General features: G+C 44.6%; 1 protein-coding gene across 2 annotated transcripts in view; it reads right to left on the bottom strand.

Moving 5' to 3' along the window:
• mmrn2a (multimerin 2a) overlaps window positions 1-24,555 on the bottom strand; it is a 49,192-nt gene extending 24,637 nt beyond the window's left edge. For both annotated transcript variants that reach the window (XM_072583057.1, XM_072583056.1), the window contains exons 1-3: window positions 24,100-24,555; window positions 9,180-9,302; window positions 7,818-7,924 (exon numbers count right to left, since the gene is read on the bottom strand). In XM_072583057.1, coding sequence (XP_072439158.1) covers window positions 7,818-7,924; window positions 9,180-9,302; window positions 24,100-24,461 — 592 coding nt within the window. In that variant the 5' untranslated portion in view covers window positions 24,462-24,555. The remainder of the gene's footprint in view (window positions 1-7,817; window positions 7,925-9,179; window positions 9,303-24,099) is intronic.
• Between the last annotated feature and the right edge of the window lie 2,368 nt (window positions 24,556-26,923).

Consider the following 26,923-nt stretch of genomic DNA (forward strand, 5'->3'; position numbering starts at 1 on the left):
TCAACCCCAGGGCATCAATGTGGACTTCAACAGCTTCCTCATTTCCCCTTCCCCCACCTCACCCTAGTTCCAAACTTCCAGCTCAGCACTGTCCCCATGACTTGTCCTACCTGCCTATCTCCTTTTCCATCTATCCACTCCACCCTCCTCCCTGACCTATCACCTTCATCCCCTCCCCCATTCACCCATTGAACTCTATGCTACTTTCTCCCCACCCCCACCCTCCTCTAGCTTATCTCTCCAAGCTTCAGGCTCACTGCCTTTATTCCTGATGAAGGGCTTTTGCCCGAAACATCGATTTTACTGCTCCTCGGATGCTGCCTGAACTGCTGTGCTCTTCCAGCACCACTAATCCAGAATCTGGTTTCCAGCCTCTGCAGTCATTGTTTTTACCGTAAAGTGTTTCACAGCCATTGGATTTTATGAAGACTTTTCACTGTTATAGTGCACAAAGTATTGCAGCCAAGTTATACACAGCAAGATCCCAGGGACAGCACCGTGGTTACTGCCATCTGAACAATCCGGTCTGTGGAGCACCATGTTGGATGGGGCTATTTGTGGCCCGGGTTTGCTGCCCCATCATCCTTTACGAGTTTGGGAGGGAGGTGAGACATACAAGGCCCCCTTCATCTGACAGGGTCAAGGATACCAATTCCTGATTTTAATGAAAAGTGGCTCTTGTTTTAAACAACCAGGTCTCCCACCAAGTCCCTCTGACATCGTCATAGCAGGCATGCTTCGATTTTAACCCTTTCAGCCCCTTACAGAGCTGAAATTCTGGGTTTGGGGACTGATTAAGGGGTAAATATTCATCAAAACGTCAAGGCAAACTCCCACACACTTCTTTGGAATGGAAGGGATTTCTGTGTTTATGTGAGGGTGCAGAGAGGGTTCTCAGTTTAATATGTCATCAGGAAGCCACAGCCTCTGACAGTACAACCCACTGTCAGTGCTGCAATGCAGTGTCAGCCTGGAACTTGTGTTAAAGGGCAGGCTACAGTTACAGGAGCCAAGAAACGGCATGATTTCTGTGTCCTGACCCTGCCTGTGGGGCTGAGGGTGCAAAAGCAGTCACTGTTTGGGCTATTCAGAGGACGATGCCCCTGGCAAGGAAATTAATTTTTTGAATAAAAGGGACGTTACAGCAAAGCAGCTCCTCCACCGAGTATCTGTAGACTCCTGTCATATCCCTGTAGGGAGGAGGTGCTGTCACTCTCCGTGGAGCCCTGCTCCCAGCTCTGAAACTGGCCACTGTCGGTGCAGAGAGCCACTGGGAAGTTTCATCGTATTATACAACATGGAAACAGACCTTTCGGTCCAACCAGTCCATGCTGAACATAATCCCAAATTAAACTGGTCCCATCTGCCAGCTCCTGGCCCATATCCCTCCAAACCTTTCCTATTCATGAACTTAAATGTATCTTTTAAACGTTGTAACTGTACCTGATCCCGTTACTTTCTCAGGAAGTTCATTCCACACATGAACCATCCTCTCTATAAAAAAAATTACCCCTCATGTCTTTTTAAATCTCTCCTCTCATCTTAAAAATACATCCCCTCATCTTGAAATGCCTCATCCTAGTCAAAAGGCCCCTACAATTAACTCTATCTATACCCCTCATGATTTTATAGAGCTCTAATCTCCCATTCTAGGGAAAAGACACCTTCCATTAACCCTATTTATACCTTCATGATTTTATAAAGCTGTATAAGGACACCTCTTAACCTCCTATGCTCTAGTGAAAAAAATGTCCTAGCCTCTCCAACCTTTCTTTATAACTTTAACTTTATAACTTATTATGGGCAGCACGGTGGCTCAGTGGTTAGAATTGCTGCCTCACAGCGCCAGGGACCCAGGTTCGATTTCAGCCTCGGATGACTGTCTGTGTGGAGTTTGCACATTCTCCCCGTGTCTGCATGGGTTTCCTCCGGGTGCTTCAGTTTCCTCCCAAAGTCCAAAGGTGTGCAGGCTAGGTGAATTGGCCGTGCTAAATTGCCCGTAGTGTTAGGTGCATAAGTCAGAGGGAAATGGGTCAGTGTGGATGTGTTGGGCTGAAGGGCCTATTTCCACACTGTAGGAAATCTAATCTAATCTAAACCTGCCATACCCAGCAACATCTGGTCAATCTCTTCTGAATCCTCTCCAGCTTAGTAATATCCTTCGTATAGCAGGGCAACCAGAACTGCACACAGTAATCCAGAGGAGGCCTCTCCAATTTCCTGTACAACCTCAACATGACTTCCCAACTCCTCTAGTCAAAGGTCTGAGCAATGAAGGCAAGTGTGCTGTCTACCTGTGATGCAAACTTCAAAGAATTATGTACCTGAACCCCAAGGTCCTTTCGTTCTACAACACTACCCAAGGCCCTATCATTAATTGTACAAATCCTGCTCCTCTTCTCATCTTAAATATCCAATGGGCTTCAAAGCACTTCTGTGCTAATGCAGTTAGTCTTCGAGTTGTACATTTTGGTGTGCGTTTGATACTTTGTGTTGTACACATCTCTAATAATCCTTACATCCCGCACAGTATTTCTCACTATGTTTCTAACTGATCCAATGCCTATTCTTGGAACAAGGCTGTATCCAGGGGAAATCTTGTACTTCCTGGACTGGCAGAGGTGTGTCTTGATGTCCAGTTTACATTGGTACATTTTGCCACTCACAATCACTTGGTGACTGGCACTCTGATAACCCACCGTTACAGTGATTGGGTTGTATTTCTGGGCTTGCAACAGTCATTTTTAAATGTTTGTTCTCAAGAAGTGGGTAGAGACAAGGACACATTTACTGTCTACCTTATGTTTCCTTGAAAAAGACACTTCTAGTTCACCTCAGAAGGGCTATTTTTCTTGGAATTAATCATTCTTTATACAACTGAATGGCATACTAGCCCATTTCAAAGGGCAATTATAGTGGACACATGGAGTCATACAGCACAGAAAACCCCAGTGTTAATCATTTGACCAAATGTCTCTCAAATGGTCATAAATCTGGCAAAGCACAGCATCCCAGAGGGTGACTGATGCTGAGACACTGAGTAAGTTTAAGGAGGGGAGAGACAAGTTTTTCATTTGTTGAAGAGTTATGGGGGACAGGCAAGGAAGTGGAGTTGAGTCTAAGCTGAGATCAGCCATGATCATATTAAATGCCACAGCAGACTTCAGGGGCTGAATGGCTTACCTCCTGCTCCTTGTTCTTATGAATCTAATTGGCTGCCCAGAGTGTGGAAGAGGTTGGGAGTCCTGCAATCCTGATTCAGCCTACGTGCTGGCCAGGGTGTGTGGAGGGACGCCATGTTTCTCTTGGTGGGAATGGAGTGGTGGCAGGAGAACATTCAGAAGGAATGGGAAGCGGCGGCGAAGTCTGCATCTTCTTCCGCCTCGCCAAGGTAGTCCTCACACTCAATGACATTTCCTTTAACTCCTCCCATTTCCTCCAAATCCAGGGGGTGGCCATGGGCACTCATCCAATGCATCATCCTTAAATACTTCAGCCAACTCCAACTAGACCCCACCACCAAGAACATCTTCCCCTCCCCACCCCTCACTGCCTTCCATAAGGACCGTTCTCTTTGACAGTCCGTGGTTCACACAACTCTCCCCACCATCCGCGCCCCCAAAACCCCCAGGTACCTCCCCCGCAACCGGAAAAGATACAAAACCTGCTGATACACCAACCCCCCCCCTCACCTCCATCCAGGGCCCCAAACAGTCCTTCCAGGTGAGACAGAGGTTCACCTGCCTCTCCTCCAACCTAGTTTACTGCGTTAGGTGCTCCCAACGTGGTCTTCTCTACTTAGGGAACAGTTCACTGAGCATCGCAGCTGGGCCCGCAGGGGCCAACCAGACATCCCAGTCACCACCCATTTCAATTCCCCCAGTAACTCCCTTTCCGACATGACCATCCTTGGCCTCCTCCATTGCCACAACAAACCACACTACAAACTGAAGGAATAACACCTCCTCTTCCGTCTGGGCAGCCTACAGCCTAAAAAACTCAACATTGAGATCTCCAATTTCTAACAACCTCCCTTCCCATCTCCTGACTCCCTTCCCAGCCCTTCCCCCCCATCCACTTGTCAATTCCCCCAGCCACCAAACTGATTCATTCCTCTCATTGACCAACCAGGTCGTACCCTCTACATGTCTTTACCTATCCCCACTTCACCACCCTGCCCCCACCATCCCCTTTATCTGCATCTCCCCTCCCCCACCCACCCCCTATGCTGAAGAAGGGTTACACCCGAAACATCAACTTCTCCACCTCCTGAAGCTGCCTGGCTTGCTGTGTGCTTCCAGCCTCCTGCCTGTCTACTTTAGATTCCAGCATCTGCAGTTTTTTTTGTCTCTCTCCCTCTGAAGACCTGTTAACAGTCTCATAAGAAGTTTAATGACTATATTGTAAATGAATGCACCTTCAAATGATGAGTGCTACCCACTTGCGCCATCAATTTCTCACATTACTGAATGCAGCACACCCAGGCAATCCACCAGCAGCCCATCCCTTGAATGTGGGACTCATGTGTAATACCCAGACCATCCTCTACACCCTCTGTCACTTTCACGTCTCACACCCTAAAGTTGTGCACCTCTTTCTGCAGATGTCTCCTTTCCCATTTGGAAATATTTCCAACTCTTGTCAACTCTCAACAAATATCTGACACCAACTGCTTTGGGAAGCGAGAAATTGCAAACCAACTTCTCAAAACCTCAATAGTTTTGGCATGTGATTTTGGGCATAGACTCAACATTTCTCAATTTTTGCTATACCTACTACCCAAGGCAAGCTCCTGCCTCCCTTCCACTTCAAGAGAAATTAACGTGTAGCTACCTGTTGAAGGAACAACACTCTGAAAGCTAGTGCTTCCAAATAAACCTGTTAGACTATAACCTGATGTTGTGTGATTTTTAACTGTGTAATTAGTCAGTACAAATTGCTTCACAGAAATGACGATAAGACTTAATCCCAGGTAACATTAAGTGGCACTAGTTGGCTACAATTCACAAAGTCAATCCCTGCTCTTAGGTTAGACAAGGGCGCAGACCTAATTGCCTCTCATCTTGAACAGTAAGTATTCATTGATATACAATGCTGCCTTTCTTGGGTGATTTTGGGGGTGGGGGCAAGGTTTCACCAATCACACAGTAATTACAATCTCCTGCTTTATTTGCGTGACATGGACTTGTACTGTGTTCGCTAAAATAAAGTCCCTGTATCGAGACTGGTGCTGCATCCATTGGAATGCGTCACAGTTCCATGTGGAAGCATGTCATGGCCTACCTGTATGGTAACCCATCAAGGGCTGAATGCTTTACACAGATGTTACTGGGAGACCAGGACTACCTTCTGGAACAATGGTCCGTTCCCCCCTGACTTGAGACTGAGCAAAATCCATTCTTCAACCAGGGATGTCACAGAGTAGGCGACAGACCTCCTGAAGGTGGGGCGAGTGGTATTTGCAGTAGACTCCAGACGGAGAGCACTCGATAATCCTTGCATCTGCACAACTGGAGCAAGCAATGAGGGAGGTGATAGAGGCTGAAGAGCTGGGAGAGTGAACACAGACCTTAGAGGAGGAGCAGGAAGAACATCATCTTGTGCATGATCGCGTGTTGGTTACTCCAAGCCAAACCAGGCTGAATAGCTGATCTCTTGTTGATTTGTTTGAAAGACAGATCCCCATCTGTTCCCAAAGGAATGCAGCTTTTGTTTGTTTTTTTCCCCTTTGCTTTTGCTGTTGGTGAATAAAAGTGAATATTTTCACCTGTTAAAGTCCTTCCAGTATGTGACATTTCCATGTTGAACTTTGAGAAGATGGTAGGTTACACTGAGTACTGGGGAAACAGCAGAATTCAAGTAGACAGGGTAGTAAGATGGGATGACATTAAGAGTGGCTAACCTGTGTAGTTTAATACCGTTCTGAGTGAGCTCTTGCATTTCAAATGAAGAGTCTGCTACACTCTCAGAAACACTTATTTTGCCTCCCCTTCCACTGAGTGCACTATGAAGAGTAACTCCTGACTGGCAGCACTCAACTGGGTACACAGCCCAGCTTTAAAAATGGCACTGGCATTAGGAATATCAAGAAGTTCTGGCATTGGCGAGAGGGAAAATACCATGAGATGGGCACCATAAAGGCCTGGGACTCAACTAATGAGGGGAGCTGCAGAGAATAATGAGAGTAAACCATCTAGTTCTCACAGAGAGAAACCATTCACAAATATTCCCTGAACAGACACTTGAGCCCTTTGTCCCATAGGCAATGGGGTAATGCATTCCACACACCCTTTTTGCCATTTCTTCAGTTACATACACTGCTACCTCATACCTGAGCACGATTGGCGCAAAAGCTGCAAATTTGCACATGACTCAAATTTCCTCAAAATATGCTTTAAGATTTTCAAGAAATGTCAAAATACTCTTCATCCTGAACACCTGAAATGAAATGTAGAAGAAAATTCCATCCCAACCTCATCACCATCGTTCTCTTGTGCATTGCACAAGATTAACGTGTACAGTAGATTCACACCATTAGCCAGCGTTGAACTAACTTCACTGTAGGGTAAAAAAAATGACTGCAGATGCTGGAAACCAGATTCTGGATTAGTGGTGCTGGAAGAGCACAGCAGTTCAGGCAGCATCCAAGTAGCTTCGAAATCGACGTTTCGGGCAAAAGCCCTTCATCAGGAATAAAGGCAGTGAGCCTGAAGCGTGGAGAGATAAGCTAGAGGAGGGTGGGGGTGGGGAGAAAGTAGCATAGAGTACAATGGGTGAGTGGGGGAGGGGATGAAGGTGATAGGTCAGGGAGGAGAGGGTGGAGTGGATAGGTGGAAAAGGAGATAGGCAGGTAGGACAAGTACGGACAAGTCATGGGGACAGTTACTGAGCTGGAAGTTTAGAACTAGGGTGAGGTGGGGGAAGGGGAAATGAGGAAACTGTGTAGTCTCTCTGTTCAGAAAGTTCAATTAAAAGTCCAGTTTTCGTCAATTCACACCCATCCATTTCTTACTGTATACCCTCCACTCATTGAGTCTGATCTTCGCTGATCTGTGGTTTAAAGAAAAATATTAACAGAAGACTTGTTTTCTGGATTAGAACGGACATTCTATATTTGCGCAGTTTAATAAGTTGCACATTTTCACTACTTGAGGAACTCACTGTTTACGGGTGTTTCGAAGAACGTAAAGGTAGAACTATATAATAAATTTCTCAACTCCTCCAACGTAGTACACTGAGCGAAGTATCGATCCAGCATTACTGAACCACATCTCAGACCTCATCCAGAATTGGGCCATCCAATCCATTCTTCTCCAAAGAGTATATAGCAAGTCCCTGGAGCCCCTCCAAACAAAACCCACCAACACTGACCCTCTTGTAACACTAATGATGTGTCCCTCTGACTGCTAGATTAGCACGGGCCATCAGTGCATCCAAGTACAGGTCACATCTCTGTGACTGGGACCAACAACACTACCAATCCTGAGTGTCTCAGGTTGTAGATATTTTCTACATCAACCGGTTCAGAGATTTTATGATGCATCCCTTGAATCCCCAGCCTTCTGGCTCAAAGATACGGACGCTAACATTATACCACAAGAGCTTTCAATTCTCCGGATGGATCTTGTACTTAGTGTCCTTTAGGTATCTGTCTTAAACAATGCGTCTGTTGCACCTCACCCTTTGCACAATCACTGAATTTTGCATCCATCACACCTCCCATGTAGCACCATTCACTGCAAAGAGGTATTTTTGTCCCCTGGTGTGGAAACCATTTGTTGAAGTACAGACTTAGGAATGGTAATGCTGAGGTTTACCTGTGTGTTCGCAGTTGGGTCCTGTATACTCAGGACAGCATTTCCACTCCAAGGATGTCACAATCATTTGCTTCACCTTGTACATGGGTCTTAGAGCCGATTGGTACCTAAACAACAATTTGCACCTTTAACATCTTAAAACCTAGATTTACAAACGCATCATCAAAACACAGTAGAAGCTGAGATATTGAAGCCGATGACCAAAGCTTTCGTCAAAAAGGCAGCATTTTATTTACAGATTGTGTTAAATAGGCAGGAGTTAGAGAGGTGGAAAAGTTTAGGCAAGGAATTCCAGGGCTTGGAACCTGAACATCTGAATGCAGGACAGCTAATGAAGGAGCAATTAAAATCTAAGGTTCTGCAGTGGCTCATCAGGAGCCTGGAGACCCTGAAGGTCTATCAGGTTGGAGGAGGTTTCAGAGCCAGGGAAGATTGCAGGATTTGAAAACGCGGAGGTGAGTATTAAAATTGATGGACAAGGAGCCAAACCGGGTCAGTGAGCAGGGGGGTGATGAGTGAGTGGGACTTGGTTCAATAACAGAGTTTTGGGGAACCTCATGTGGGAGGCTAAATCCATGAAATCAGAGACTGGGCGGGGGAGAGAAAAGCACAGACTGATCTGAACAGTGAGGAAAATGTTTTGCATTTAAGATGCCCCTGTGCTCTTCTGAAATAGATGGATTACCATTTTGTTCTTGTAATGATTGCGAATTCCACATCTTACCAACTTAATGCTTTTTCTAACTTCAGAATCAAATCTGTCACCCTCCACAGCCCTCAAGACTTAAACATTGTCACTGAAACTCTTTTTTCCTGGATACATGAGGTGACGTTGTTACTGAGAGGGTCATGGGGCTACTCACACACTCTTCAATAGCTCATTGCCACACACACCACCCCGCCCCCATCCCAGTGAACAACCTCAAGGCTAGCTCCATGGCTATTGAACACCTTCACTCTGAGAGAGCAGAGTTGGTCATGTCGCCAGCCAATGCCAGTGGTGCTGTTCATCGACTGCAAGGTATCAGAATATCTGCTGGAGATTGGAAGGTCTGCAAGGTTCATATCAGCAATGGTGCTCTAAGGTCAAACCTTGGCTGCAGGTTCAGGTTAAATCGCAGGATTAAATCAAATACAAATTTCCAGGTCTCTTACTAAACACACCCCTTACTAGAAAGCGCAATCTCCAATTCTATAGCTCACAAGCATCCTTCAGGGTCCGCATCCTCTAGTCCACTGGACACCTCCATCGATACACTCAACATTGCCTTGTCTCCCACTCCTTTAGAGAAATCACTCACTGTACAAGATGCAAGCCCTTCACTCTCCAGTGTCCAGTGTGAAATCTGGGTTGGTACTTACACCACCCTTGGGCAATTCAGCATCCCGTTCATACAGGGCTCCACTATTCTTTGGACAAATCGCTCGACTCCACATGAAACCACCGTCGAGGACAATTTGGATTTCACAAAGGCACACCAGTTCCTAAAACAAGGGGAGAAAAAGAAATGTGTAGACTGTTCCAAGGGTTATATTTATAGAAATTAATGGTCCTTTGCATTACCTAACATGTAAAAATAATTCTGAAATTCTAAGATCAATAATGGTTCAGAGATGTGTGGGTTAGGTGCATTAGTCACGGGTAAATGTAGAGTTAGGGGGATGAGCCAGGGTGGGTTACTGTTTGGAAGGATTGGTGTGGACTTGGGCCAAATGGCTTGGTTTCCACACTGTAGAGATTCTATGAGTAATCAAACCGAAGTTCTTAAAGCCTTCTTTAACAGTCATCAAAGACACATTGAGATTCCAAAAACTGAGATTGCAAAGTTGAGGTTGGTAATACAATCAGTGATTGATTTCTGTAATAAATGAAAGAATGATTTGTACAGAGTTCCCCAAAAGGGATAAGTGCGTGCCTTTTGTAACAATTGATGATGACCCCTATATGAAAATAGGGGCAGTGTTCCACAGCTGGAAACAAGGCCATTTTCATTGGGAGTAGGCTTTGCACCTTGTAAATAGTGGAACTGGGTTATCAAGAGTGAACCCAAGGGTCAGAGGTTAGTGAACTGCAGTCAACATAGAGTGAAAGAAGGTGTTCCTGTTTAGCCAATGTCCTTGATTGTATTTTTGACCAGTGAATTGTGGAAAACCATCATGTACTCAGACTCCTGACTCATCGATGTTCTGCACAAAAGATTTTAGTTAAACACTCAATGTTATAGAAATTGAGGATAAATCTTGGGAAAGGATAATAAATTGAGTGATTGAGTAGATGCTGGTTAAATGGGGTATGTCACAATATTTTACTTAGAGTGGTGCTGGAAATGCACAGCAGGTCAGGCAGCATCCGAGGAGCGGGAAAATCGATGTTTCAGGCAGGAGCCCTTCATCAGGAGTTCTTGAGCTGAGGTCATTCTGCCTGACAACTGCCTTTGGTTGAGGTGGTGAGTGTTAAAGGGCTGTAGGTGCTAAAAGCATGCAATTACCGGAAAAAATATATGTATAGCTTACAAACGAAAACCATCTTTCGCTCCCTCTCTCTTTAAGAGACAGAAAACCCAAGAAAAATTAAAAGAAAGGTCTTTTATTCTATTTATTCCATGTTCGCCTGATCAACCATCAAACTCGAGAATGACTGTCACTCTACAGTATGACATTATTGCAAAAATAAAACGGATTGTGGAGGAAAAAATAACTTTCCTCCTGCCATCTGAACCTTCAGGATTTTGCTTACCCTGTATCTACACTGTCTCACCCCAGTATATGTGTAAAATCATTTGTATTTTGTTTGTCTTAATCATGAGTGTGTGTGCGCGCATGCATTTGCATGTGGGGATTTGAAGGGTATAGTATAAGTTACACGAAATAGAAACTAGCTCAGAAATTCAGAGGGATCTGGGGGTCTTTGTGCATGAAGCACAGAAGGTCAGTATTCAAGTACGGCTGGTAATGAGGAGAGCTAACAGAATGTTACCAGTTGAGGGGAATTGAATAAAAACTAGGGAGGTTATACTTCAGTTATTTAGGGCTTTGGTTACACATGTTTGGAAGGCTGTGTACAGCATTGGTCATCTTATTTAAGATGTTAAATGCATTGGAGGCAATTCAGAGAAGATTTACTACAATACCTAAAATGGCAAGTTGTCTTATGAAGAAATAGTAAATAGACTGGGCTTCTATCTGTTGGAGTTTAGAGGCATGAGAGGTGACTTGATTGAAACAAATAGAATCCTGAGGGGTCTTGACAGAGTTGATGGAGGGAATGTTTTCTCTTTCTAGAACTAGGAGCTACAGTTTAAAAATCAAGGGCCTCTTGTGTAAAACTGAGAATAACAATTTTTCTTCCCCTCAGAACATTAAGAGTCTTTGGAACTGTTGAAGAAAACTCTCAAGACTCGGACCTTGCAAACTGATTAGTTTATTACACGATGTATCATGGGGAATTCACCGTCCTAACTGTGGCTCGGTGTTATTCCGAAGTACATCAGGATACTACAGGATTATATAGAGAAAACAGATAGGAGCTGACCGTTAATTACACAGTTTGGCATGCTTACAAGTTGTTACTAAATTAGAGGTTAGTCATTAAGTTCAAAACTAAAGCACTATTATGCATTTTACAAGTGGACAGATCAAGTGGTATCACCACCTGCTCTAGTTACACAGATTGCTCATACTAAGCAGAGATATCCCTAATTGGCTGAATGACCATCAAGAGGCAATAACTAGAGAAGGAAGGGGGACTAATTGGAAAGTCTATGACTGCTTGACTGGTTCTACAGCCTGCGCTGATCATTCAGCAAGGGGAAGAGACACTATCTTGAGAAGGGAGATAAGGACAACCTTTCACATTACCTCATAGTAAGGAATGCACAGCCAGCAAAGTTCTGGCTGGGGACACAAAATGGAACTCTCAGCCGAATCAGGAAAATGGCTCCCAGGCAAATAATGTTAACTTTTCCCCAACAGGAACTCTCATCCAGAAAAAGATGCTGTAAACAAGAGTCCTTGAATATTTTGAAGGCAAAGGTAGATAGACTGTTGTTAAGTTGGTCATTGAAGGGTGTCAGGGTAGGCAGGAACACAGATTTGAGGTTACAATCAACTTTGACCTGATTGAATAGCACAGTAGGCTTGAGGGACTGAACAGGGTGAAAGTGGGTACTGCAGATGCTGGAGATCAGAGTCAAGATTAGAGTGGTGCTGGAAAAGCACAGCAGGTCAGGCAGCATCTGAGGAGCAGGAAAATCTGCAGGAAAATCCATGGTGTTCGAGGTGAGCTACTGGCATGGATTGAGGATTGGCTGGCTGACAGAAGGCAGAGAGTTGGGATTAGACGTTCTTTTTCGGAATGGCAGCCAGTGACAAGCGGTGTCCCGCAGGGTTCGGTGTTGGGGCCGCAGCTGTTCACGTTATATATTAACGATCTGGATGAAGGGACTGGGGGCATTCTAGCGAAGTTTGCCGATGATACGAAGATAGGTGGACCGGCAGGTAGTACTGAGAAAGTGGGGAGGCTGCAAAAGGATCTAGACAGTTTGGGAGAGTGGTCCAGGAAATGGCTGATGAAGTTCAATGTGAGCAAATGCAAGGTCTTGCACTTTGGAAAAAAGAATACAAGCATGGACTACTTTCTAAACGGTGAGAAAATTCATAAAGCCAAAGTACAAAGGAGTGCTAGTCGAGGATTCTCTAAAGGTAAACATGTAGGTTGAATCCGTGATTAAGCAAATGCAATGTTGTCATTTATCTCAAGAGGGTTGGAATATAAAAGCAGCGATGTGCTACTGAGACTTTATAAAGCTCTGGTTAGGCCCCATTTGGAGTACTGTGTCCAGTTTTGGTCCCCACACCTCAGGACGGACATACTGGCACTGGAGCGTGTCCAGTGGAGATTCATACGGATGATCCCTGGAATGGTAGGCCTAACATACGAGGAATGGCTGAGAATCCTGGGATTGTATTCATTGAAGTTTAGAAGATTAAGGGGAGATCTAATAGAAACTTACAAGATAATACATGGCTTGGAAAGGGTGGACGCTAGGAAATTGTTTCCGTTAGGCGAGGAGACTAGGACCCGTGGACACAGCCTTAGAATTAGAGGGGGTCAATTCAGAACAGAAATGCAGAGACATTTCTTCAGCCAGAGAGTGGTGGGCCTGTGGAATTCATTGCCGCGGAGTGCAGTGGAGGCCGGGACGCTAAATGTCTTCAAGGCAGAGATTGATAAATTCTTGATGTCACAAGGAATTAAGGGGTATGGGGAGAATGCAGGTAAGTGGAGTTGAAATGCCCATCAGCCATGATTAAATGGTGGAGTGGACTCGATGGGCTGAATGGCCTTACTTCTACTCCTATGTCTTATGGTCTAAATCGATGTTTTGGGCAAAAGCCCTTCATCAGGAATGAGCTTTTCCAGCACCACTCTCTTGAGGGACTGAACAGCCTACTCTAACTGATGATTCACATGTTTGTATGAAATGCTTTCTTTTCACTGCTAATGTGGATTATGATCAATTGTTTTTTTTTCCTGTTACTGAAGGGATCTGGTTTGAATTGCTTTTGTCCTGAATCACAGTCAGTTGCACAAATTGGCCATTTCATCGGGATTGTATACATTTAGTGATGACTTTTTGTGGATTATTGGTACTGTCTTCCCAATTAAGTTGTGACATTAACAAACTTGATGGGTTTTTGCCACAACTGAGAAGAGTTTATTTTTAAATTCCAGATTTTTATTAGATTCAAATTTCACCATTGGCCATGGTGAGGTTCAACCTATGGCTCCAGAATATAACCTCAGGTTCGGGTTTACTAGTCTAGTGGGATCACCACTACACCTCGGCCTCCCCGAGGAGTGATTGCTGATTGGATTGTCCCATGTATTGGGATTGTTTTGGATTTAAGTAACTGGGTGATGTTCCAGAATTCTCTGGAGCTCAGCACTTGCCCTATCACTGTCCATGATGGCAGTACTCTGCAATGGTCTGGCAAAGGTCACACACACACCTCTCTCTCCCACTCTCTCTCTCTCTCTCTGTCTCACATCCACACACCCACCCACACATACACTCACACAGACATATACCCACCCACACCTACACATGCACTCTGTCTCCCACACACACCCACCCACACCTACACATGCATGCTCTCTCTCCCCCACACACACACTCGCCCACATCTACACACACACACTCTCTCTCACACACACATACACATTTACACACACTCACTTATACACACACGCACAAACCTACCTATACACATAACCACCTACACCCACGCAGCTACACTCTCTCTCTCTCTCACACACACAAACTCACTTATATCTTGTTGATACTCAGTTGAACACATCAATGCACTGTGCACCCTCCTGGGAGAGATGCTCTCCCTGGGTTTCCTGTCCTTGCAAACACCATCTCCCTGCTACCTGTCAGCTGAAAAAAACCCCAAGCTGTTTGAAGTCATCCGTGCTACACCTCACCGTGATGTCCCATTCATTCCAGCCATTGATGTCTGCTACCTCAGTGATCCACATGGAGCGACCCCCCCCCTCCCCGCCTCCGAGGGAGATCCAGGAATGAGAAACACGGGTTCAGCACGAGCCAGGGTCTCTATACAAGCACCAGCTATCATGGCTCCTCAGTACAAAGCCCGAAAACACTTGTGGAAAGACACAGCCAATGTTGTACATTGCCAAGGAGTGTCCTCACCACAGTCTCATCACCGTCACCTCTGCAAAGGAGGAGGCTATTGCACTGCTTCTTCCCATTTGCTGAATAAATAAATGGTCTGGATCCACAACCTCAAACAAACTGGTTATGTTTTGAGTTGATATGAAACTAGAAGGAGGTGGACGATCCTATGAAGGAAAAGCAAATGAAGAAGAGTATACATGTGGTCAGAAAACTAGATATAAGGCACCATGTGTGGAATACTGATTTTAGGGGGTGAAATTGGGCTTTGGATGAATAAAAAGAATGTATTTGAAATACTCCTCAGAGTCATGGAGACTAACTGTGTCCAAGAACAGAATGCAGCAACCACTCAAAGCCAACACAATGGCAAACAGTCAACTCAGCACTGCCAGCATTCCCTGACGATCCTACAATCTCTAGGGCAACGCTGGAGGAAAAAGCTAACTGTTTAAAAAGTCTGTTTCTTGTTGAATCCTGTTAATTAATTGTTGAAATGCTGAAGGTGGGCTCCATCAGCTGAAGAAGGGCTGATGCCCGAAACGTCGCTTCTCCTGTTCCTTGGATGCTGCCTGACCTGCTGCGCTTTTCCAGCAACACATTTTCAGCTCTGATCTCCAGCATCTGCAGTCCTCACTTTCTCCATCAGCTGTAACCCTGGGTCTAATCTATTTGAAGATATGTATTTTCTGGTGTATGTCTTTATTTCATAAGGTACATAGTGTATAGGGATAAAGAGTCTGTTCCAGCACCAGGTGAAAGGTATGATGCATAGCTCAGTGTTTGTGGATTCTCCTGGTTATGGACCAGACCAAACCCCACAAGGAGACAGCTAGACCCGAACTTTTTATTTTTTTGAAAGGCACATCTGTGTTCCAGATGGGATTTGATCGGTCCCTTAATAGGCTTTAAGTAAAACCTATTTTATTCTTATGTCACAGTTAAAATACAAACAAATATAAAATTGGCATATCACTAACTGTACTGAAGTACTTAATAAAATAATATATTATTAAACCAGTCCTCATCAACTGTTCCAATATAGCAGTATCCCATAGATACACCCTTGGCAAAGGCAAATTCAGCAAAACAGACCTTCCTCACATGCTATCTCTGCTCCAGACCAGGGGAAAAAGGAACATCAAAAGAAACAATCCAGCGGCAGAAAGAGAGCAGCTGAGAGAGCGCTGTATCTAGCAGCTTCAACTCCAAAACCCCGAGTTCAACAACTGAAAGCAAAACTAAAACCCTGGATCTGCGGGAAGCTGACTTTTCCCACTCCTACTTCTTTTGTCTCATTTTTAAAATAAAAACCTTAAGGAGCTCAAAGCTATTTACTGACTGCTGAAGCAGATATACTGGCACCACTGTGGCAATGCCACTCTGCCAGAGAAACAATACAGAACAAATCTCTCTTAAAGGCACAGTACTGCCATGCCCTCAACCTGGAGACAGCAGAAACAGAGCGATCTGACCCTGTTATTGCTAACTGCAGGGTCATCTCTCACTGATAGCAACTAAACTGTTTCACTGTGCAGTTTTGTACAGGGAGCTCTCTTTACTTGGGGACAAACTACAGTGCCTCCCCACAGATGTTAAAAATCACACAACACCAGGTTATAGTCCAACAGGTTTCAGAGCTAGTGCTTCCAAATAAAGCTGTTGGACTATAACCTGGTGTTGTGTGATTTTTAATGTTGTCCGCCCCAGTCCAACACTGGCTCCTCCACATCATCCCCACCAGAAGCACACTGTTAAAAGCAACCTTCTCCAGAAGTGGATTCTGATCCAATTCAGTCATATCCACAGGACCCAAGGAACGAATGACACTGATGGCATCTTAGTGAAGGGAGCTGTTTTGAGACCCCGGTTTGGTACAATAATGCAGCAATTAAACCAGGAGCTCCTCTCTCCGAAACTAACCTGTGTTTACAAACGAAGGGTGAGGAAATGCTTATAACAGGGCAGAATGGCCTTTTGTCCTGTAGCTAACCAACATGACCTCAAAACCCAGATTATCTAGCAACAGAATAATCCAAAAAGACAATAAGAAATACTCTCTGCCAAACGTCAATAACAACTTAGAATTTGTCATTAAATAATAATGAGCGGGTGGCAAGGTAGGGAACGAAACAGAATTGTATTCACAACAATAAAACTCCCTACTTTTCCAGCAATATTCTGGTGTAATGGGGAGGGTAGTCGGAATTCTTTTGTACACTTTTCATTAAACCTACTGCAGGAGTTCCTTCTTAGAGTAATGAGTTGTTACAGTGCAGGAGGAACCCATTCAGCCCGTTGGTCTGTGCTGACCCCTTGCAGAATGAAGTCTTGCTAAATTTCTATGAGCTGCTGACCCAAGAGTGAAGCTTCTTCTGAATGTTTCACCGTGATCGGTTGTGGCATTTAGATCCATCGTATAAGGTAGTGGTTCTGAAGGGGTTAATGTTCATGTGACTTTGCCTCCATTTGCTGGTGCACATATACAGTCTGAGGGTTCAATTCCAGTTTTTAGAGGGAACAGATTTATCTTTAACAGGTCCTAGAAATGACTGACCAAATGTAGTTGTACTTACTGCTATATTCAATAAACCTGTTTGTTACTGTGAACATATCTCTCCTTCACAGTGGTGTATCCTCTTATCACTAAACACTAGACAGACCCAAGGCAAAGGAAGATCAAAGGCATTGAACTGCCTTAAACAGCCCTTAGCCCTGGTACAGGTGGGGCATATACCTTAAGCTGCCAGCAGTGGTTATCTGGGACAAATAACACATCACCACAACCAAACCGACTGGTTTTGCACAACATTTGGCTTTTAACCCAATCTCGTGCAGGTTTGTAGAGGAGAGATATGATGAGGATAGACACAGTTAAAGTAGAGCAGGCCCACTCCGAGTGACCGTTCTCTGTATGTCCATTGGACCCGCCCTGTTAACAGTCTGATTACAGCAGCAATTCGCAGCTCCAACATTGATCTGATTTAATTTATTTCTGTCACACATACTGAGGTGCAGTGAAAAGTGCAGTCTTACATGCTTTACAGGAAGATCGCGCTATACAAGTGCATCGGGGTGACAGAACGGAGTGCAGATACAATGAAGCTTGTGTCAGCAGCAGCAACACTCCCACCCCCTACTTGTTGTGTCTTTCGTTTGCTGCCAGTGTCTGGACTCTGTGTGGAGGCCTATGCCAGTCTGTGAAACTTTCAGTTCCCATGACAATGTCTTCCTGATCCTGTTTCACCCCATCCCCCATGGATTTATGTTGAATTCTTTGGACTTCTTCCTATTCCCGTTTCCAGGGTTTTCAGTTTGATGTTGTCTGCATCGTCTTCACCCAGCAACAGCATCAGTTCCTGCAAATGGACAGTGAACAACCAATCGAGCCAAAGCCTGAGTACCTCCTCTGGTCATATTTCTGAAGGTTTCCACCCACCCTCCAGTTCTGAAACCTTCACAATTGATAAAGAAAAGTTTGCTCTTTTTTTTAAAAATAGTGTCCCTGTGAGAATCCCCACATATAAGTCCAGAATGTGAAATGCTAATTCCTGGAAACACCAAGATAAACCTGGAAGACACTTACTCTCTCAGCCATGACTCAGCTTGTAGGATGCTCACTTCGAAATTCGCAAGGTTTCCTGGTTCAAATTCCACTCCGGAGCACAGGGAAAAAAATCCAGTATAATACAGAGGGACTGTGGCCTGTGACCAGTGGAGTGCCACACAAATCAGTGCTGGGTCCTCTACTTATTGTCATTTATATAAATGATTTGGATGTGAGCATAAGGGGTACAGTTAGTAAGTTTGCAGATGACACCAACATTGGAGGTGTAGTGGACAGCGAAGAAGGTTACCTCAGATTACAACAGGATCTGGAACAGATGGGCCAATGGGCTGAGAAGTGGCAGATGTAGTGTAATTTAGATAAATGTGAGGTGCTACATTTTGGGAAAGCAAATCTTAGTAGGACTTATACACTTAATGGTAAGGTCCTAGGGAGTGTTGCTGAACAAAGAGACCTTGGAATGCAGGTTCATAGCTCCTTGAAAGTGGAGTCGCAGGTAGATAGCATAGTGAAGAAGGCGTTTGTTATACTTTCTTTTATCTGTCAGAGTACTGAGTACAGGAGTTGGGAGGTCATGTTGCAGCTGTACAGGACATTGGTTAGGCCACTGTTGAAATATTGCATACAATTCTGTCTCCTTCCTATTGGAAAGACATTGTGAAACTTGAAAGGGTTCAGAAAAGAATTACAAGGATGTTGCCAAGGTTGGAGGATTTGAGCTATAGGGCGAGGTTGAACAGGTGAGGCTGTTTTCCCTGGAGCATCGGAGACTGAGGGGTGACCTTATAGAGGTTTATAAAATCATGTGGGGTATGGATAGGATAAATAGGAAAGACATTTCCCTGGGGTGGGGGAGGCCAGGACTAGAGGGCATAGAGTTAAGGGTGAGAGGGGAAAGATATAAAAGAGACCTAAGGGGCAACATTTTCATGCAGAGGGTACGTGTATGGCATGAGCTGCCAGAGGAAGTGGTGGAGGCTAGTACAATCGCAACATTTAAAAGGCGTCTAGTTGGGTATATGAATAGGAAGGGTTTGGAGGAATATGGGCCAGATGTTGGCAGGTGGGACTAGATTGGGTTGGGATATCTGGTTGGCATGAACGAGTTGGACCAAAGGATCTGCTTTTGTATTGTACATCTCTATGACTCTATGACTGCTGCACTGTCAGATGTGCCAGTTCATGGATGAACTATTAAGCCAAGACTTCATCTTGCATTGTAAAAGACTGCATTGCTATCCTGGCCAATATTGCTCCATTGGTGAGATCGCATTTGCATACAATTCTGCTCGTCCTACTTTGGGAACGATGTTATCAAACTGGAAAGGGTGCAAACAATATTTACAAAGATGTTTGACATTTAGGGATAGGCTGGGACTACTTTTTACTGAAGCATAGGAGGCTGAAGGGTGACCTTATAGAGGTTTATAGAATCATGAGGGACATGAATAAGGTGAATGAGCTTCCAGAGGAAGTGGTAGGTGCAGGTATAGTTTCAAAATTTAAAAGACATTTGGATAGTACATGAGTAGGAAAGGTTGAGAGGGATATGGGCCAAATGCAGGAAAATGGGACTAGTTCAGTTTAGGAAACCTGGTCAGCATTGGATGAGTTGGACTAAAGGACCTTTCTCCATGCTGTATGACTAAAAGATTGCTGTTTGTTGCAGTTAACTGTGTGAAAATTGGCTGCTGTGTTTCCCACATTATAATCGCAATTACACTTCAAAAAGTGAAGGGTGCTGGAAAAACCCAGCAAGTCCGGCAGCATCTGTGCTGGGAGAAACAGAGTTAACGTTTTGAGTCTGATATGACTCCGCTTCAGAACCCTTCTGTAAGTAGAATCACGCTGGATTCGAAACAGTAACTCTCTTCACAGATGCTGCCAGGCCTGCTGAGTTTCTCCAGCATTCTCTGTGTTTGCTTCAGATTTCAAAATGTATTTAATTGGCTTTGCAACATCCAATGGTTGAGTCAAGGTTTTTATTCATTCATGGGATGAGGATACCCCTGGTCAGGCCAGCCCTCTGGGTACAGAGGGCAGGTAAGAGCCAACCACATTGCTGTGGGTCTGGAGTTACATGTCAGGGCTAGGTAAGGATGGCACTTTCCTTCCCTAAAGGAAATTAGTGACCCAGATGGCATTTTTCCAGAACCAGTTCATGGTCATCATTAGACTCTTAATTCCAGATTTTTGTTGAATTCAGTTTCCACCATCTGCCATGGCAGGATTCAAACCCAAGTTCCCAAAAAATGATCTGGGTCTCTGGATTAATAGTTCAGCAATAATACCACTGGGCTATCACTTCCCCCTGTTATCAAAATGCATGTCTTTCTACTTTTAGTGGACACACTCCCCCTTCAATGACCCCCTGTTCAATTAACAGAAATCTTGATTGAAAAACTAGTTAACAGGCTGTGCCTGAGCAAAGGTGCCTTGAACACACACACACACACACATGCACACACACTGTCTCTCTCTTTCTGTCTCACACATACACACACTCTCTTTTTCTCTCTCACACACACACGCTCTCTTTCTCTCTCTCACACATACACGCACGCACACACACACACACGCACACACGCACAAAGTGCTGATGAGTCTAGCAATCATCTTCTATTTCTCGATTAAAGTGTAAATATAACTTACAATACTTATTTCAAAACTGCAACATCTCCTTCCACCATTTCCCTGCTTTAAAGCAGTATCCTTTTCCCATTTTGGTTCACAATCCAAAAGCAAGTATAAACAAAAAATGTCTTTTTATGATGCGCCAGACCTTTTCCCTGCAAAGAGAAGTGCTCTCTCACACTCTCTCAGCCACAAGCACCACTGTCTATGATCCAGACTGGTGCCAGGACTGTGCTTTGTCCTCTATCCCCAGATGTGATGCTTGTGTTTTGTCTTGTTTCTGTGTGCCTAATTGCAGGTATTTATAAGTTTTAGGAAGAAGTTTAAAAGTTTATGTCATAAAATTATAAGTTAGCAATTCATAATTTTATCACGATTGGTTAGGAGTGATTTAGTTACAATAGATGATTATTTTCTTATGAACTGATAACCCTAGTGTGCATATTCTTTTAACTGGGATTGGACAGCGAAGTACAAATTGGTGGTTTGATCAAATTCTTATATTTGTGCTGACTCAGGAATAGTGGAGCTTGGTTTTCTGTGAATGACAGGTTATTGTTCTTTTACAGAGGTTATAGTTTGTTGTACAGGGGAGCCCTGTGTGGGGAGGAACAAAGTCAAGATTAGAGTGGTGCTGGAAAAACACAGCAGGTCAGTGTCTGAGGAGCAGGAAAATCGACTTTTCGGTCAAAAGCCTTTCATCAGTTGAAGGGCTTTTGCCCGAAACGTCGATTTTCCTGTTCCTCGGACGCTGCCTGACCTGCTGTGTTTTTCCAGCACTACTCTAATCTTGACTCTAATCGCCAGCATCTGCAGTGCCCACTTCTGCCTGGGGAGGGACAAACTTGATCTAATGCAAAAGGCTGCTTTCAGCTTGAGGTTTTCACAAAATCTCAACAGAACAGGGTGATGGCACAAGAATAAATGCTGATGGCATTGGGGCCAGTTATAGCACTCCGTCATCTGCAGCCTGGGTAATGCCAAGCACAGTCAGAGTGGCCATGGCTATATGCTGGTCCTGCCTCCTCTTACGTGGTACAGGGATAACCTGCCAGCTATCAGCACTGCTGACTTCATTGCTCTCATGTTGTTGGGAGCTGATATTCTGGAACATTCTTGGAACTGATTCAGCGGTGTCGAACCCCAGGTTAGGAGTCACTGGGGACCACTGCCTATACCCAGTTCTACAGAAAACTGCCAAATTGCATTGCAGTGAATTAACACATTCCAAGATACACACCAACATCTCTAAATAGATTTTGGAAATGAGTGATTGCTCCCTCTCTCCCTGTCGCTTTTACAGGAATCACTGACCCTAATGAAACAGACTCTTTATGTGACAGTCAGATTGCTGAGTCGCTGTAGCAAGTACCATGTAGACCCAGGAGGAGTAGTGGGCCATTCAGCCCATTGAATCTTCTCCACTCTTCATTGAAATCATACTCCACCTTCCCATTCTCTCCGCCAAACCCTTGATTACCTTACTAATTAAAAACCTGACTACCTCAGCCTTGAGTATACTTAATGGCCCATCCTCAACAGCCCTCTGCAATAAAGAATTTCACAGATTCACTACTTCCTCATCTCTGTCTTACATGTGAAGGAACCAGTGTTGGACTGGGGTGGACAAAGTTAAAAGTCACACAACACCAGGTTATAGTCCAATAGGTTTATTTGGATGCACTAGCTTTCGGAGCACTGCTCCTTCACACAGCTACCTGAAGAAGGAGCAGTGCTCCGAAAGCTAGTACTTCCAAATAAACCTATTGGACTGTAACCTGGTTTTGTGTGACTTTTAACCCTCTGTTAAATGGGCAACCCCTTACTCTGAGATGATGTGCCCGGTCCTCGATTCTCCCATGGTGGTAACAACCTCTCCACATCTACCGTGTCAATTCCCTAAAGAATCTTTTATGTTTCAATATGTTGTTTCTCATTCTTCTAAATTCTAGTGGGCAGCACGGTGGCACAGTGGTTAGCACTGCTGCCTCACAGTGCCAGAGACCCGTGTTCAATTCCCGCCTCAGGCGACTGACTGTGTGGAGTTTGCACATTCTCCCCGTGTCTGCGTGGGTTTCCTCCGGGTGCTCCGGCTTCCTCCCACACTCCAAAGATGTGCAGGTTAGGTGAATTGGCCATGCTAAATTGCCCGTAGTGTTAGGTAAGGGGTAGATATAGATGTAGGGGTATGGGTGGGTTACGCTTCGGCGGGGCAGTGTGGACTTGTTGGGCCGAAGGGCCTGTTTCCACACTGTAAGTAATCTAATCTAATCTAATCTAAATTCCAGTGAGTATGGGCCTGGCCTACTCAATCCTTAGGCTAAATATATGCATATATTGATACATTTATGCAAGTGTATACATGCACATAGATACACACATAGTAACATACATACACACAGTCATATATATACACATGGGTACATTCACACAGCATATAAATGCACATGTACATGTATATACATAACAATTTTACACACATGTAAAAATACTTGTATGCACACACAAATTGACATGTATATGTATATATGAACAGACACAAAGACATGTACATATGCATATGTACACAAATATATATGTACATACACAAACATACATGCACACATACAGACATATACACACAAGCACATGTATACACAAACACACATGTAGACATGCAAACACGTATATACAAACAGATATGTATACAGACATATACAGGTTCTATTCTAATGCACATTTCATTAACACAAATTCACTGTAACACAATTGACAAATTGAGGGGCACTGTTTCTACCACATGAACATTTAAAACACGTGTTGGCTGTAATATGATCACATCACCAACACTTTAAGCGCTGTTTCTAAAGAGCAATTTTTCTATAAGGCAGGGTTGCACAAGAACATAGTCATCACGTTATAGAAGAACTACCTGTATACACCCACAAAAACATATACCCAATCACATATGCACACAGGTGTGACCCACACTCTAGCAGGACACTCTGTGTAACAGTCATTGTCAGTGGCAGTGGCTGATTTCGGCCCCAAGGAAGGCTAACACAGCACAGGTACAATATCAAACCCTGCGACATTCCTAATCCCTGCAGTCCACTCTCACACCAAGTAAATGGTCGGTGAGAGGAATGGTTGATGTTTTCACTATTTGCAATCAAGTTACCTGCATCCTGCCCTATCTCTGCCTCCATAACCTCCATAAGTGGCTCTGGGGGGGTTGTTCACGGACACAGAACTAAACTCACTGACAAGGAGCAGCAGCCAGCTAATTGAGGTGAAGGCTCTTTTACGGAACACAGCTTTTTCCGGCCAGAGTTCCTAACATAGCATATAGAGAATGCCACTAAGACTGGATAATATTGGTTCCTGTTTTATCACTTGCCTTCCTGGTGAGGGTTTTGAGGGTGCTCGCGTGTTGGTCGCCGTGCTCTGGGTGCGCCTCTTGGATGAGTCAGAGCTGGTGGTTCGGACGTAGGAGAAAGGCTTATTGGTTCCCTGAACCACTTCATAACCCCAGGCATCCAGCTCAGTGTAAGCACGGCCCTCAATACGGTCAAAACCTTGGGGGTGCTGAGTCCCTCGATACCCGTTCGATTCTGCCACCTCTCTGAAGAAATCCTTGCCACCATTCCCCGGGTAATTCGCCGGACCCTTCATCAACCAGGCCTGCCTCAGACACATGAAAACAATGAGGGATCTGAAGGCCATTTTCTTCCCTCGGTTTAAAGAGCTGATCCGTTCCATTCCTGCTCAAGGTGAGGGGGGGAGGTAGGAAAGGCAGAAAGGTTCCCGCAAACTGCCTCTAGTTGTTTGGTTGCTCTGTGAAAATCTCAGACAAAGAGCCAGGAAGAGAAGGAAACCTTCCCAACACTCCCAGCCTACATGGGAAATGTCAAAAGGCAAGGGACAATGCGGGCCCCCCTGTTCCTGTCAAGGTTTGAACTGGCACCAATTCTGTACAATGCATCATAAGGAAACAGCTCACTCGCCCAAATCCTAATTTTACCAAGGGACAGGAGCGAGGTTGAATGTTCTTATCAGCAGACTCAGAACAGGAAGAGGAAGCCTCCAATTGTGAGAAACAATAAATAAAAAGGTATATTTCTAAAATGTGTTGGGCGGGCAGATAACATGTGTTAAACTAACTTTAAATATCTCCTTGATTCCAATAAACACTCAGATTAGCATTTCTTTTGTTTCATTTATGGCCCTGCCATTCCCCCCCACCCCACCCCCACCAATGAAAATAAAACTGATCTCAGAATCTGGTTATCACCGGCAACAAGGCCACATTTAATTGTCCATTTTTATAGGCCCCGACCGGAGACAATGGGTCTGCTAAGTTTTGTACAGTGGTTATTACTCACTGACGGGCTGGGCCCCATCCCAACTGTGGGAATTGAGCCCCATTGGCTGTGAGACTGAAGTCACACGAGGTCCAGGCAGGGTCACCTGGCTGCCCAAAAGTAAAAGGGCACCAGTCAGTCAGCTGTACCACCTGGCAGGCCATTACTTTATCACATTGACACAAAAACTGCCAGCTTCCTTATGGAAATGTCCCAAGTTTACATTTGTGCAGGGATTATTCCTCAATTTATCCCACTTTCTGTATCCATATTTCCAAAGGCCTGCAGGTATGATGGGCCAAATGGTCTCCTTCCGCACCATAATAATTCAGTGATACTGTGAAAGGGCATTCACCTCCAATCAGCCTTTTGCATCTCATTTGCCAACACATACAACCCACACTATTGAGGATCTTAGACTGAGGAGCTTTAAAACTCTCTGACTGCCAGAGATAGTCAAGAAATATTTGACACTGAGTTGTCTAACCACCTGCTGAATGTTTCGCTAGGTTACTGAAGGCTGCAGCTACCCCGATTATCCCTCTTACCATGAGCTATTGCAGGTAGTGTTTGAATGATTTGATCAATAATCGCCTTTGTTATCGCCTTTCTGTTTGACCAGAGAATAACTAGAAACTTTTTTCTTTATTTGTTTATGGATGTGGACATCACAAAGTCAGCCAGCATTTATTGCCCAGCTCTAAATGCCCCTTGGAAAATGATGAAGCTCTAGGACACAGCTGGCCTGGTGGCTCAGTGGTTGGCACTGCCACCTCACTGCACTAGGGACCTGGGTTCAATTCTAGCCTTGGGTGACTGCCTTAGTGGAGTTTGCATGTTCTCACCATCCCTGTATGGGGTTTCCTGCCATAATCCAAAGGGGTGCAGGGTAGGTGGATTGGCCATGCTAAATTGCCCCAGAGTGTGCAAGCTAGGTGGATTGGCCATTGTAAATGCAGGGTTGCAGCATTTAGGATGGGAGGGTCAGTGTAGATCTAATGGCTTCTATCTGAACTATAGGGATTCTATAACCAGAATAGATTTGATTTATTGTTGTCACATGTACCTAAGTACAGTGAAAAGTTTTGTTTTGCATGCAGTGCATACAGATCATAGGGTGATTGATCAGAGCAAGGTACACAAAGTTACAGATGCACAGGAGGTGTACAAAAGCAAGATTAACATTAGATTTGAAATTTAAGAGGTTAGTTCAGCACTCTAATAACAGCAGGGAAGAAGCTGTATTTGAACCCGTTGGTGTGTGTGTTTAAGCTTCTGTATCTTCTGTCTGATGGGGTGGGAGAGGTCTTTGATGATGTTGACTGCATTTCTGCGCAAACAAGAAGTGTATATGGAGTCCATGGATGGGGGGGGGGTTGGCTTCTGTGATGGTCTAGGCTATATTCACAACTTTCTGTAGTTTCTTACGGTCCAGAGCCGAGCAGTTGCTGTATAAAGCTGTGATGCAGATGGAATGCTTTCTGTCGTGCATCAGTAAATGTTGGTGAGGGTCCTGATGAACGTGCTGAATTTCCTTAGCCTCCTGAGGGAGCAGAGGTATTATTGTGCCTTCTTGACTGTTGTATCTACATGTGAGGTGCAGGACAGATTGTTGGTTATCCTCATTCCTAGGAACTTGACCTTCTCGACCCTCTCCACCTCGGCCCCATTGATGTAGCTCGAGGCGTGTCCTCCTCCTTTCTTCCTGAAGTCAATGAGCAGGTCTTCAGTTTTGCTGACACTGAGGGAGAGATTGTTATCTTTGTACCATCACACCAAGCACTTCATCTCCTTCCAGTATTCTGTCTTCTCATTGTTTGAGATCCAGCTCACCACAGTGGTGTCGTTGGCGAACTTGTA

The sequence above is a fragment of the Chiloscyllium punctatum genome, chromosome 13 (assembly GCF_047496795.1).
Source record: "Chiloscyllium punctatum isolate Juve2018m chromosome 13, sChiPun1.3, whole genome shotgun sequence".
Taxonomy (NCBI): Eukaryota; Metazoa; Chordata; class Chondrichthyes; order Orectolobiformes; family Hemiscylliidae; genus Chiloscyllium; species Chiloscyllium punctatum.